The 14,451-nt window shown below is 40.9% G+C and overlaps 1 protein-coding gene and 1 long non-coding RNA gene across 4 annotated transcripts; one reads left to right on the top strand and one right to left on the bottom strand.

The window, feature by feature from the left end:
- Positions 1-9,874: 9,874 nt before the first annotated feature.
- Positions 9,875-11,413, top strand: LOC136117111 (uncharacterized). Its single transcript, XR_010654417.2, has 2 exons — positions 9,875-11,108; positions 11,182-11,413. It is a non-coding gene; the product is annotated as an uncharacterized lncRNA (long non-coding RNA).
- A 24-nt stretch (positions 11,414-11,437) lies between these two features.
- Vha14-2 (Vacuolar H[+] ATPase 14kD subunit 2) lies at positions 11,438-13,598 on the bottom strand. Of its 3 annotated transcripts, none has more exons than XM_070996114.1 (4): positions 13,053-13,597; positions 12,912-12,993; positions 12,544-12,749; positions 11,438-12,493 (listed from the first exon to the last, which is right to left on the bottom strand). In XM_070996114.1, the coding sequence occupies exons 1-4, from the start codon at positions 13,104-13,106 to the stop codon at positions 12,407-12,409; spliced, it is 429 nt and encodes a 142-aa protein (XP_070852215.1). In that variant the 5' UTR covers positions 13,107-13,597; the 3' UTR covers positions 11,438-12,406. The 3 variants fall into 3 exon arrangements, with proteins under 3 accessions (XP_070852215.1, XP_070852216.1, XP_036675155.3); XM_070996115.1 differs by having other exon boundaries at positions 11,438-12,479; positions 13,053-13,588; XM_036819260.3 differs by having other exon boundaries at positions 11,438-12,749; positions 13,053-13,598.
- Between the last annotated feature and the right edge of the window lie 853 nt (positions 13,599-14,451).

Here is a 14,451-nt window from a genome sequence, read left to right as displayed (position 1 = left end):
AGTCAATACACATACGGCCGAGAGCTGTCCGTCGGAGGAGGCTCTGCGCCAGGTGAACCTACAGGCCGACAAATACCAAGTAGTGTGGATGAAAGTTATAATAATAGATTTGACTTGCATCAAAATACTGTTTTCAAGGCGGATACTGATACTCGCAGTTAACTCCACCGAGAAAATAATTGATGGGATATACGATAATCATTTTGATTTAAATCAGTATGAATAGTATCTAAATACTGGGCGTATCACTTTGATATTGTTGTTTCGTTTTCACTATCTATATTTCTATTGGAGAAAATTATCATTAAAGGACCATTTTACTTCATTAATTAATTAAAATAAAAACAGCTTTCCAGCTACTCGAGAACTGCACTGCACTGATAAGTTAAGAAGGATAATATTCTAATAAGATTAACACTCTGAAGAATTCACGTTTTCATTTCATTTTTTTTCGAAATTTTAGTGAAGTCAGCACTAGCGAAAGAGAACTAAGCTGATCAATGATCCGAAACTAAAAACTCGAAACTATAGTTGCATAAAATGTGCGTTAATAAAATAAATTAAGTTAGCAGTGAGATTTTGTTTTATAAAATGGTAAGCTTTTTAAAAAACCTTTAAAAAAAGGTTGATTATAAAAAGAATGACGAATGTAATGAAATTAATGAAATTCCCCCAAAACTAATAAATCGCAAGTTGTTAGATTACAGTGCTTAGTAGTTAATTATAAACGTTAAATTTTTTTTGGACAGTAGGTCATGGTAGGTATTTTGAAACATGTTAGCCTATGATAATGCATAAATAACAATAACTAACTTGCAAAGTGTAGGTACTGTTTTTGTAAGCTTTGTAATCATTGAACTAAAGAATGTTCTCACAGTTCTCGGGTACATGCTAGCCACACAACCCATATACCCGAGGGAAGTGGCGCCCAGTGGCAACAGATCAACGGCCCGTCAGCGGCGAAGTTGACGTCGAATGCAGCTCTGTTTTTCGCTTTCCGCCGCTGCATTTAAATGGCGGGCCGCTGTGAGCTGCCACCGACTAGCTGATGGCCGGCGGCAACGGTGCGTATGTGTGTCCAGCCCATCGGCGGCTGAAAAATGCATTGTTAAATTCACGATTTTTTGCGGGCTGGCTGGTCGGCTGGCGTGCGGGCTTCCTTCATTGTTTTTTAACGCTTTTTTGCCCAGCCGCACTGAGCTTGTGTCAAACAAACGATTTAAATGAAATAAATTTCGATGAATCACTCAATCGGTTTAAATAAAAATGTAGCGCTTGTAATGAGATCCGATGGACATAATCTGACTGCCAAACAAGTGTAATTCATTGGGGTTTGACTCACTCTCGGTGAAATGGGCCTCCGGGGAAGAACTCTTTGGCCATAATCCCCGGACCCATCTGGTCTCACACCTGGCCGAAAACTAAGCTCTTCTCGTGCGAGCTCGTATCCAAACGGTGCTCGATATTGCCTGGTAAAAGCCGCCTAAATACATTTGCCAGCACACTGAACCATAAACCAATTGACAGGGCAATCATTTGATCCAAAACTCAAATGTTTGAATCAAAGCGAAGTCCCTGCCCGGCCATCTTTCCCATTTCCCCTCTATATTTTTGGCTTAGTGGCAATCAGCAGTGCATGTAAATACCATGACAATGCAGGGGAGTCTGGGGAATGGGCTAACTCGATGGCATTAGTCGCTACAAAGGGATCCACACACAACCGGCGTTTTGTCCACCTGAGTTGTCAACAAACCGTGAAATTATCAACACAAATTGGACGATGATGTCGAGCACGAGGAGCAGATTCCTTTCTGCTTGTTTTTTCATCCACTTTCTCTGTGCCACAGCACCGACGCATATGTAAAGCTCCTTCGCCTACGAAAACCTTTTAATACAAATTGAAAATACTCGGAGCACAAAAAGGACAAACATCCAGCACTTGTGATAAGTGGAATGGTAACTCGGGAAACTGGAACTGGAACTGGGGCTGCCAAGAAGTCACACTTTGCCAAAAGTCCACTGTTCTACTATTTCCCTGAAAATAGGTTTCTTATAAATGGTTGGAAACAAAATAGGTAAAAAGTCATGATTTGACTAAGACAAGATTTAATTTGTGGAAAAATAAATATACCATCCTTAAACGTTTTAAATAAGGTTTGGAATATAAGTATCCCATATATCTTTCATATCACATATATAGCAATTAATATATCATCCTTATTTTTATTAAATGTCTATACTGAAATACATTTTTCTATTTACAATGTTTTCGGGTCACTTATTATTAAGAGCATTATACTTCTTGTAAAATACATGCGTTTTTAAGTGCAAGGCTTGTTGTTCCGCACTCTACTTTTGTAGTTCCCCTTATATATTTGTTTTTAAGATCAAACGTTTTAGTTCCATGCTGCTTACTAAACTCGAAAAGCTTTCTGGATGTGTATTTGAATACACATGCGAGTGGCCAAATGAGTGGACTTCACGATTGTCCGGTTGAATGGCGCAGGAGGAGGTCGCCGGCTGTTGCTGCTGGAGCCAAAGTCTCGTCTTAGATAAGCCAATCGCATTGCCAAGGCGACGTAGGGATCTCACTTGGTCCTCGACTAGTTCCTCAGCCCACTCCTTCGAAATCTCAGAATCCCCACCCCTGTCCCGACTTGCATAAATGTCAGGCGAGTGAAAAATTTGCATGAGATTTACTGCGACGGCGGCTATTTATCTTTGCAGTCGGCAGATGCAAGGGTCGAGATACGGAGTCAGCCGGAAATGGGCTTTATGCAGCATTTAAATGCCCTCGTTTCCGGCGGAAGGCGAATGGCGATGGCGATGGCGATGGCGATGGCCGACCTTCAGGCGGCCGCCTCAATTAGTTCATTACGCTAAACGTTTGCATTTCACCTAATTTCGTCTGGAGGTCTGGGCTTTCGGCCACATCCGTATCCGCTGCACGCAAAGTGCAACTGGGAGCCGAATTTCGGAACCAGGAGCCAGAAACGAAAGCGGAATTTATTTCTCAATTCCCACTTCAATTTTGTAAATTGAATGAAAAAGCGCTTAAAAATATACAAAAGCAGACCGAGCAGCCAGACCAAGCATAACCCAAATAGTGGAACAAAAGCACACGGAACCTGGAAAGGATACGATGGGCGGCAGGGAGCAGGGGGCGTGGCAGGGCAAGGACAGCCGGCAAAAAAGGCAAACGAACGACGAGCAGAGCGAAAGGAAATCTTACAAATAAAACGGAAGTTAATTTACTACGTAAACCGAAAAGCATGGCGCAGCCACATCCGGATGGAAGGCGAAGGAGCGAGTGAGAGGGCTGGAGTGGAGCGAGCGAGAGGGAAGGCAACACCGAAATGCTACACTGTAAGGAATTGCAGCTGGCCATTTAATTGGGCGACTTTTTGCAGCCCAGCGCCGCCGCTTAAGGTGGCCAAATATTTGCTCTGGCAACAGAGGCCGGCCGAGAAGCGATGAAGAGGTATCGGGCAGATATGGCCAAGAAGGGTGGAGAGCCGGAGAGGGAGAAGGGAGAAGGGAGGAGGTGCAGGTGGCTGGGCGCAGGACAGGTGCAGCTCGCACTTAAACCCGCTTATTACCTTAACAATTGCAAATATCGGCGCGGATTTCGCCTGCGGGCGAGACAGGATTACTTTGCATAATTTTAGGGGCATACAAATAACAGCCAAGGGTTCCACTACCACACACCCACACACCACGGCCCACACACACTTGCAGCAAGAGAAAGAGAGAGAGTTGCTAGCATGCCAATGAAAGCATTTCGCGTCCTGGCGAAAGCGGAAGGAAATTTCACTAGCTGACTGCAGCAGCCGCAGTTTTAACCGCCTACGAATTGTTAGAACACACAGCTGAGGTGGCAATAATAGCACGTAGAGCCTTAGATGTTGTTTAAAATAATAGTTTCTGCCTTTAGGGTATTATGACACTTGCTTCCTTTTTGGCTTACTGAATTTATTTTTAAAGGACATGACTACCTAGAAAGAGAGGGGTGTACCCTAACAACATCGTATGAATTTGTGTATAATATCATATATGTATATATCAAAGCATACCTGAATAGTTTGCCGGCAAGCAAGTGTCATCATTTCCTTTCTGACTTCCAGATTCAAATTTCAAACATTATGCTCAGCATTTCGTAGTGTGTTTAACATTTGCCACTTATGTTCCTACACAACTTCACAATTGATTCCAGTGTGAGCGTACAAATTCATGTTAAACTTAAGAGCACCTTTTTAAATACGTCATATCCGTCCTCAGATTTTGTCAAATTCTTCCTGTATTGACTTAGGACCTTAGTTACATTTTTATTTAAGATATTGGACTCAGATTATTTTCCATGGGATTCTAAATCCATATATCATCCACCTTTTTAGTGCTATGATTGTACCCCCAGCTGTACATGTGCGAAAGCTTGTGTGGGCGGTGGGCGTGGCCAAGCCACATTAGAGCAGAATGTAGGTGGCTGCGGGCAACAAAAGTATTTGTTATGCGGTAAAAATGCATAAAAATCCTGAGACCGGCATTTATTTAAATTTATGCCGTTATAACGTAATTTTGCATTACCCCAAAATGATGGCGAACACCACCCAGCGAGGCACCACCCCCAGTCAGCGGCTCGCTGGTATTTTATTGTTGCACCAGCGGGAGTGGGTGTGGCACACTTTGCTCTGGCATTTTTATACAAATTTTTGCACATTTTGCGGCCAACGCCACCGACAAAGCCCAAAAGCCAGAAAGCCAGAAAGTTGCGCTGCGCCTTTTATTTTGGTTAAATAAGTATTTGGCAATTGTTATTTGAATAAACCATACTCCCGCGTCTTTTATCCTTTGTGCAGCCGGCCCACTTGAATTCATTTGCTATTATTATTTTTTCATCGCATTTCAATTGTTTATCTGTGTTTACGTGCGTTCCGATTTTTTTGCACTTTTGTTATTGCAGCTCGGCGGGATAATACGAAAGTTATTCATTTGTTATGCATATGAAGTGGGTCCAAAAATGTACTGTGGTTTATTGCAGCGGTTGCCATGGCAGTTTTTTGGCCTGGGAACAACAAAAGAATAGTTTCCCCAGTTAGAAGTCTGAGTGCGGTTTCCGCTGCGAGCGGCGTGGCAAATTAACGGCGAAAGCTTTAAAATTAGAGCTCCAAGTCCGGAGGAATCGGTTTAAGTTCTGGCCGAAATGCAAACACCGTCGAGCGGAGGCGAGCTCCATTTGTCACTTCCAATTAGACCGAGTCAAAGCGAGCCAGGTGAACTCCGGCCCGGCTGCTAATCTCCCGACATCTGTGCCCGGGTCTCCAGACTTCAGAGATCCGGGGTCGTCCCAGACTCATTCAATCAATTGAAACACTGACACTGCTTTCTGTGTTTTGAATACAAATTAGCCAAAGTGATGGCCGCCCGTAACATGCAGCTGCCACGCCTCCAATCAAGCAGGCACACTCCGAAAAAGAGAAGGATTGGTACTCAAGTAGCAAGTACAAGATATTTCATATTTTATTTCAAATGTATGTAAATTCTTTGAAAAGTGTTCCTGTAGATCCTTAGATAACATTTGATTTTTCATTTAACTCAATTTCCAAGAGTTCAAATGAGTAAATCGAAGGTGTCCACAAAGACCATTAATCATACGCAGTCATACCAAGAAATTCGATATTCTTGTGAGTTGTAGTAACATCTCACTTTCCCTTCGATTTAAAATTAGAGCTTGAAAGCAAGTCAATTGTGTTTTACTTACATTACCACATTTTGCACTTATTCCTTTTTCCTGAGTGCACGTCCCAGCTTGTGACACTGCCATCGATGTTTGCTCCGATGAAAGCGGGGGTTAATTTAAATGCAAAGTAATTAATTAGACACTTGGCTGGCGAATCAAGTAATCCAATCTGGAGTAAAGGACCCGGCGGGGGCTAATCAAGGGCAGTCCCTGGAAGGCAGGCCCGCAAAGTGACCAGCGGGCTGGCTAAATGTGCTATAACATCGAGTATGTGCCATATATCAATGCGCTGCTCGGCTGCCCGGCTGCCGTGTGTGCTTATCCACTCAGTGCCCAGACAATGGCAATTCCAATGATTTTGTTTAGCTCAGTGATTCGGAGAATTGAGTTCGGCTGCGAGCTGTCCACATACGTCTGTACATATGTCCTCGAACGTATTATCCATATGCTACGTGCCGCAGGCAAATTGGGAACGCACCCGATTCGATTCGATTCGAATGCCTTTCAATGAATTGCTGCCAATTTGCAATGGTTAATGAAACGCTTTGTGCCGTGTCGATTGCATTGCAAGGGGTGAGCGGAGGGCGGACTCAGGACTAACTAATCCTGAGTACTATATACCATATAGTGACCAGTGACCGATTCCCTGCAGCTCATCTCCGGCCAGAGATGCTGCACTCTAATCCGCTCCGCATCACTTTCCTTGTTTTCTTTGACATTCGAGCTACATTTTTGCCAAGTTCCATCGATTTCTGTGGCTCAGCAATGTCGTTGGAGCGACCTCTACACCGGGAGAAAAGGGAGTCTCTAAAAGAGAAAACGTCCATCAGAGTCATCTGAGCTGTGTAATTTTATGTATATTTTGAGTCACCTGAAAAACAGTAATTGCGGACTAGACCAATTTAATTTTATGGGAATGAAAAATAAACAAAATTCAATCACAATTTAAACATCACTATATCGACATGATTTTAAAATTTTACTTTTATGAATATTAACTAAAGTGAACGAAGAAATATTCAAAACGAATAAATCTTTTAATTAAAAGAACTACTTTAAAAAAAATGAAAATTTTTCTAAAATTAAAATTAAACTAATATCAATGTTAGTCATGGATGATTAGCTGTAGGACATTTTTTAAAATTACAAACTTTTTTATTTTTTTTAAAATAACAAAAGTATGCACCAGAAAAATATTTTCTGTTTGGAGCTATACTATTGATGGCGGGCCAAAACCATTGATGTTTGACAAATTTTACAATCAGCTATAGCATCGATCATGGCTTAATCAACCTTTTTTATACCCAAACATACATTTCCATTTACAAATAGGCTTTCTTTGTTTTTATAGTTTGTAGTTCATTACCTCCGATTTTCGATAGTACCGATAATATCTATGTAGTGCATTAAACTATAATATACAGTACTATCGGTGTTGCCCACTATAGACGTTTTCCCAACCCTAGTTACTATGCAAGCTCACATTGGATAACTTATTCATTTTGTATATGTCTTAATTTTAAATTAACTGATTAACCACTTAACTGCTGACCAACTTAACTTCACATCATTTTAAAATCGTTTTCTTAATGATTTTAAGACAACAAAGTCAACTCAACAGCGCTCTTTCCCCAAGTGTTCTTCTGGCCATTTCAATTTTGTAATTGAGATTAGCTTTTTGGGAATAATGGAGATCAGATCATTTAATTAACTTTGTTTTCGAGCACGTCTCTGCCACTGCGGATGTCAAGGGCTGTCTGGGTGGGCGTGGTCCTCGTATGTTTGTAGATGTCCCCAGCTCCTGTGGGTGTGTGTCCGACGGACACACTGACGTACCGATTGAACTAACAAGTTCTCGAACGCAATAACTTTGCGATTGCCGGCCACCGTTAGTGGGCTTGGCGAATGCGAATGCGAATGCAAAAGCCAAAGCCCTCAGTTGTCTGTTAATTTGCCGAGCAACAATTCCATTTGTTAATTCCGGCCGGGCATCTTTTGCTCAATTTGGCAAGCAGATGAAGCAGCCTCGGCCATCGGAGGCTCTGGGTCCATGTGTCTCGATTTCATTTCCGAAATTGAATTGCCAAAAATGCGGCATCAGTTTCCGCACTCAGGCTCCGGGTCTTCAGTTGTCGGAGCTCAGCTCTCGGATCCCAGTTCCAATTATAATTATGCCAGTCTCAGTTGGTCTGAAGGACTCCATCTCTATCTCTATCTCTACCTCCGTCCCCATCTCCACCTCCGTCCCGATGCGTTTTTGGGTCTATGCATTTCATTTACACTGGCTGAGCCGACCAGAATCCGGACTTTTCCGTCCATCCTACTATCCGTCCGCTCCTGACTCCGACTATCTTCGTCATCGTCTGGCGGCTGCTGTTTTATTTTCACTTTTCCTTCTCGCATGGCTTAGAACGAGCCAAATTGCATTCAGCTGTTTGTTTTTATGCGCTGTCACGAGAATTCCAAACTACTTTTGAATAATTTCATTTATTTATGTTCCCCATTGCTCGGCGCAAAAGTTTCGCTGCAGTTGCTCCGATTCTCCGCTCCTGCTGTCTTCAGTCAGTCAGTTAGTCGCTTATTTATTTAGTTTTTTTCTTCCCCCTAAACTGCTAAAAAGGCGCAAAACTTGTCGCTGTGTGTCAAAAGTTCTGCCTTGGGCTTTAAAGGGTCTCGTCCCGTGTCCGCTCCTCTAATTCCGCCGCCAATTGATGCCATATTGTGCTCGCCCTGCTGATAATAAGGCATCTTAAAACGTTTTAATTAGATTTGAGTCAGGGAACACGGGTTGTGGTCTCTGTATATGTTGATATTTAATTTTTGTCTGGACACCTTGTTATAAAAACCAATCACAAAAAAATTTAAGAAAGAAATCCAAAGGAATATTTTATCTCTGTATATGTTGATATTTAATTTTTGTCTGGACACCTTGTTATAAAAACCAATCACAAAAAAATTTAAGAAAGAAATCCAAAGGAATATTTTATCATTCGAAACATTCTGGCTTACTGGCTGTTTCGAGAGCTTCCAGAATTACAACTTTAATAAATAGTTATATCAGCTTTCTCCGTATGCTAGGCCCAACCAATTCGTTCTTACGTAATACATAGCAATAAACGGTAATTTTACCTCCCCCGGGAGCCCACCCCATTTAAATATGGGCTAATCCTATTACATCTGCAAATGCAAAAGCCTTCATGCTGCAGCAAAGTCTCATTTAGCTCTTTGAGGTCTCACCGGCAGCCTCTGGCCAGTGTTGGCCTCTGCTGAATGCTTTTGGCAGGTGACAGCCAAACTGCAGCAACGAGCGCTTGGCAGACTTCATGTAATGCAATTACGCATACGCCGCGTGCACCCCGCCCAGTGTGACTGGCATGTGCGGCTAATTAGGTCCTAAATGCTCCACGCCATTTTGTTGTCAAAAGCCGCCTGCCCGAATAGGTGGGTGGCCAGTACTACGTGTCCAGACTTTTGACAACCAGCCAGTTTCGTGTTCCCAATCGTCACAGCTCATTAATTCACAATGCGATATTATATTATAAAAAACACGTCTACGAAGTTTTTGGATATATGTTCGGCTTGTGAAAAGTGGGGAAAGGTGAGAATAATTAAGAGATTTCCGTAATAGCAGAAATCTGCCATGATTTATGACCCACAAAAAATATTTAGAATTTGGAGGACATAATATTATATAGCAATCCAGCAATAATAGTCCCGAGACCATGCAAAAAAAAGTACAGTCCAGATAATGTGTGCATTAGCGATAAGCAAAACACTTCACTTACAAGTTCATATGAATGTTTACTGACAGAAAAAGTAGAGCTCCCAAAAAAAATATGTCACACTTTGATTTGTTGTACCAAAAATGTAATTTGACTTATAATTTAAATACTCGCAGTAAGTTCCACTGCAAGTCTTTTTTGAGTCTCGTCTGATATTTTACTACTATGTCCAAAGATCTTGCTCTTGTATTTTATTTTTCAGTGATTGTGTTTAGCATATGTGATTTTATATATAAACAATAAGAATATTCAAATTTTTCGAATCGCTATATGACTCGACCGTTATCGCTGATTTACATATAAATATATTAAGAAAAAACATCGAATACGGCGGGGTATAAAAATAATCGTCTGTTTGATTTCATTTAGTTTCGGAGGCGACGGTAATTCGGCTCGTAGCACTTCAAAACAACGAATTCAGTGGTTTTGGTGTTTATCCTGACGGTTTCTGCCTTGCACAGGCTATCCGTTATTGATGCTGAGAATTCACTGCAGGAAAACTTGGAAACAAAGTGTAGAGGATATTGTTTTTCGGCTTTCAAGCCAGTCCTTGATCATTTAGAACTGGTTAAATCAAAAGCCGACAATAACGATGAACTTAAAGAGCAATTATTAAGAATGTCAGGAACTGTCAATGAATTAAAGAGTCAGTTAAAAAGTGCTGAAATAACTCACAGGGAGGAGTTAATAAAACTAAAAAACGACCTCATTAATGAAAAAACGGAACAGCTTAAAATTAAATATGAAAAAGTGAATTCTGCGGTAGAAACTAATAACTTGCAAAATCAGTTAGCAATAGCTGAGTGCCAAATTAAAATCAACGATATAATTAGTGGCAAAGATAAGGAATTAAATGAAAAAAATGAACAAATCAAGTCAAAAGATGAGCAGGTCAAGATTCAAGTTGAACAAATAAAAAATAATAAAGACAAAATAAACTATATGGCTGAAACTAGTAAACTCAAAGAGCTTTTAATCTTGAAGGATAAAGAAATGAGTGAAAGTCAAATAAAGTCAAAAGATTAACAAATCTCGCATCTAAGTAAGGAGGTAAAGGATAATAATAACAAAATTAATACACTGGCAGAAACTGTGACAAGTTTGCAGAGCCAGTTGAAAAACGCGGAAAATCAACTTAAAATCAGTGAAAACATACTAAATATTAAAACTAAGGAAATTAACAATAATTCAGAACTACTTAAAAAGAAAGATGACGAAATTCGGGATCAAACTAATCAAGTTAAAAGCAACGCCCGGGAACTTAGTAAAAATGGCTTTGGGAATATAACAGGAGAGTTCTTTATCGGGCTGGAAAATCTGCACAAGCTGACTAACAGTCGAACTTTCGAACTCTCCCTTAAGCTTGGGAATGTTAAGGGTGACTTTAAATACGCTCTTTATGATAATTTCAAGATTGGTAACGAAGTAGAAGGTTATCACTTACAATCGATTGGGGAATACTCTGGTACAGCTGGAGATTCCCTAAGCTATAATCATCATAGCAAGTTCCACACATTCGATCTGGATAACACGTGTAAATGTGCTCAACTACGCTCTGCAGGTTGGTGGTACGCCTGTTGTTCTTATAGGTAAGCAGAATGACTTAAAACATAATTGTATACGTACTTACAATTTAAAATAACTGAAAAATTTTAATTTCAGTTCTTTGAATGGGAAGTTTTATAAAAATGGAAAATCAGCAGAATATATCGGAATAAATTGGTATAATTGGTACAACGACGCAACGACGTCCCTTACCTTTGTTGAAATGATGATAAGACCGAAATTGTAATGAAATGATAGCCAATTTTTATTAATACATCCCACAATAAATCAAGGAGCAGGAAAATGTATGCCAATATAAACAAAATAAATGTAACATTTAACTCAGAAATAGTTCACAGACTTATCAGCTATCTAGAGTCTTATGGCTTCTTGATCCACAAAATTAAACATGTTTTATTGGTGCGTTTTTAGTGTGTAACTTTATGCCTGCCAAACCGAATAGAAGCGTAAAAGTCCATTGCAATTGTCTGTAAATCAATTTTCCAACTGCCTTCTGACCAAGTTTTAAGCATTTTATAGCCGAGCTTCAGGCGGCCTCTGGAGTGCTGGAGGTCCGGGAGTTGCCTGCTTATAGGCTGCGCTTTTGTGGAGCCACCAGGGATACGTCCTCCTGCGATTCTGGGTGGTTCGGTTCCCGATCCAGCAAACTTGTCACTGGAGCAGAAGTTTCTGAATGCATTCTCGGCGCCAACTTCTTGGTGCGAAAAGTTGGCGCAAAATACTTTGCTCGAATATTGTTTTCACATGCTTTTGTTGCGCTAAGCAGCCCGTAAGAAGTCGCTTTTCCCCGACTTTCCCTGCGAGTGGGTCCAGATCCATCCAGACAACGTAAATTGTGCTGTCTTTTTAAGAGTTTTTATTTTGTTAGTTTTCTGTTGTGCCTTTTTCGGTTCGCTGTTTTGTTTTATTTGGCTTTATTCGGTTTGGTTTTCTTCTCGCATTTTTGCCATGTATTGGCATTTCAGCGCTTATTTGTATCGTTTTCGTTCACTTTGTTGTACTTTTGCCATGGCTTTTCTTTCTTTTGCATTTGTTTTTGTGTGGTTGCTGTTTTCAATTTTGTTGCAAGCGCAACGCATTTGTGTTGTTTTCCTCTTTTCAGATTGTTGCCGCTGCAGTTTTTTGGCAATTTCCTTAAAACGCAAAAGCTGAAAAGTTGCCTGATGTACGTATAAGCTTTATTTTCTCCCATCATTTGTGTGAGTATGCGTGTGTATGTATCTGCGTAGGTATCTTTTTTCGAGAACAATTCGAACGACTTTGTAGCACTGGCATTGGCATTCGGTGTGCATTTGAGAACTATGCAAATCTTTCATTAGACTCACACTTCGGTCCCGGAACTGATTGGCAAAGTTGAGCCGCTAGTGGCGCCTCTCGGGCGGGCTGAAAACGCTCTGGGGGAATGGGGCTAATGGGGTTAGTGGGGTATGACCTTTCCGACGCCGCAGGCCAACTCACTTGGGCCCGCTTCAGAATCGAGTCCTTGGAGGCATCGTAGGCCTGCTGCTTCGAGGGAATCTCCAGCACAGTGGGCACGGCCAGGTCGTGGGCATCGACAGTGGGGCGAATCAGGTCCGCGTACACCTGGTTGATCAGAATGATGGCTATATCTGGCCGTCTCAGGAACTTCTTGAAACACGCCTCAATCTGGCCGGGAGTCGTGTCTGCAAATTTAATAAAAGCTTGAAGTTTAAATTATAAAGTCGGAACCTGCACAACAACAGTGACGAATAATCAACATATATCTTTCATTCAAGACATTCGAAAATATTAATAAGAATTATAATATTTGTTGGAGGGATGTATATTAGTTCTCAAGATATTACCCTTTTCCACGACCATGAAATTGGTCTCACGATCCTCGCCGACTTCTCCAATACCACCGAGCAAGAAGCCGACACAGGTGTCCTTAGTTTAAAGAGTAGGAATTGATTTGATTCTAAAATAATACTGCAATCCACACATACCTCATCACCAATAACGGCCATAAGAATTCCTAGCTCTTCCGAATGCAAAGACATATTTTTAAAGTTTAAGTAAATCGGTCACACAAACCCTTGAAAGTAAATGCTTTGGCCAACTGATGCAAAATGCTCGTAATTGAAAAAACATTCATTTGTCAAAGGGTTTGCAGTAAGTAGATTACCGCAATAAATAAAAATACATAAATCGCATTTATTCCCGCCATCAAACGATGTTTGAATAAAATATAATACATGTGCATCTGCCGCCGATGACAAAACAATTGTTTGAGCGAAATGGATGTGGAAAATTGGGAGCAGGAACTGAAAAAGGGGAAAAACTGCACTTGACAGCCACGCCGCATTTGATGGCAAAACGCTGGCTGCACTTCGCCGTTTGTAGTTTTGTCAAGCGTAAAACAAGTTTTATAATTGTTTAAAATGTTTGCTTTGCTGCTGTCCATTGCAGTGCAATTTTATAACGAATTTTTGTCAGTTGCTGCTCAAAACTTAATCGAAAACAATGGTCGGCTGGCGGCGAATTGTGTGTCAAATCGCTGGTTCCCTCCCTTCGACCCCGCCGTTTACGTAATGCCGACAGCTCCTAATTGGATTAGATAACTTCCCGAAGGGCTGAGCCAAGAAACGCATAAGCCTCCGCCCACGAACTTGACGCACATGTCACCTTTGTGCCCGGCCCATTGTCTCCCCTCGGAGCAAATCGCTCCAGATCTCTGGCCAAAATCCCAGCCAGCCGGTTATGTGCACCAAGTGGCCATTACGTGGTGCATGGCAACGGCAATCCCTAAACCAAAATGCGGCTAATTGCCGGGCACGACTTTCGACAGACCAGCTGCCACTTGATCCCAACACAACACTCAACTTCGGTTAACATTTTTCGAATCAGCTCTAATTGTTTACAGTTTACATTTTACATATCAATAGCCATTGTTGTTGTTCCCGGCGTGTGGCATAACTAATTATGATTAATGCTCCAAAGCCAGCCCCTGACATTTGCCATTAATTGACAGTTGGAGCAACAGCTCAGACACATGCACAGGAAGAAATACACGAAATTTTAAGATTTTTAAAGCCCTCTGTTTGGTTTTTTTAATGTTGGGCAAGCTGGTAATATAACTATATATATAGAACAACAAATTGCAGTGAGTTGCAGTGAAATTGAGTATTTTATATTCTATTTAATTAACCAATCTTTAAAATAAAACGAAATTTTAAACTAATACTAAATTATTGGGTTATATGATTGGGATAAGACAATTTTAAATACAGTGTTGAGTAATTCTATACGGTTTCAGAAATTGATCTGTAATTTCAAGATTGAATTTTGTATGGCAATGTAGGTATTTTTGATTACCTTTTGATTAAATGTTGCACTTAATTTGGT

The sequence above is a fragment of the Drosophila suzukii genome, chromosome 3 (genome assembly GCF_043229965.1).
Source record: "Drosophila suzukii chromosome 3, CBGP_Dsuzu_IsoJpt1.0, whole genome shotgun sequence".
Lineage (NCBI taxonomy): Eukaryota > Metazoa > Arthropoda > Insecta > Diptera > Drosophilidae > Drosophila > Drosophila suzukii.
The sequence above is the reverse complement of the archived record's forward strand: the minus strand, read 5'-3'. Positions and strand labels throughout refer to the sequence as shown.

Excerpts from the sequence above, each read along its gene's own strand:
- Vha14-2 (XM_036819260.3), bottom strand. The coding sequence starts at position 13,106 with ATGTCTTTGCATTCGGAAGAGCTAGGAATTCTTATGGCCGTTATTGGT. Across the intron at positions 12,994-13,052 it reads TGGCCGTTATTGGTGATGAG|GACACCTGTGTCGGCTTCTT; the intron begins GTATGTGTGGAT and ends CTTTAAACTAAG. Across the intron at positions 12,750-12,911 it reads TTTCATGGTCGTGGAAAAGG|ACACGACTCCCGGCCAGATT; the intron begins GTAATATCTTGA and ends TTAAATTTGCAG.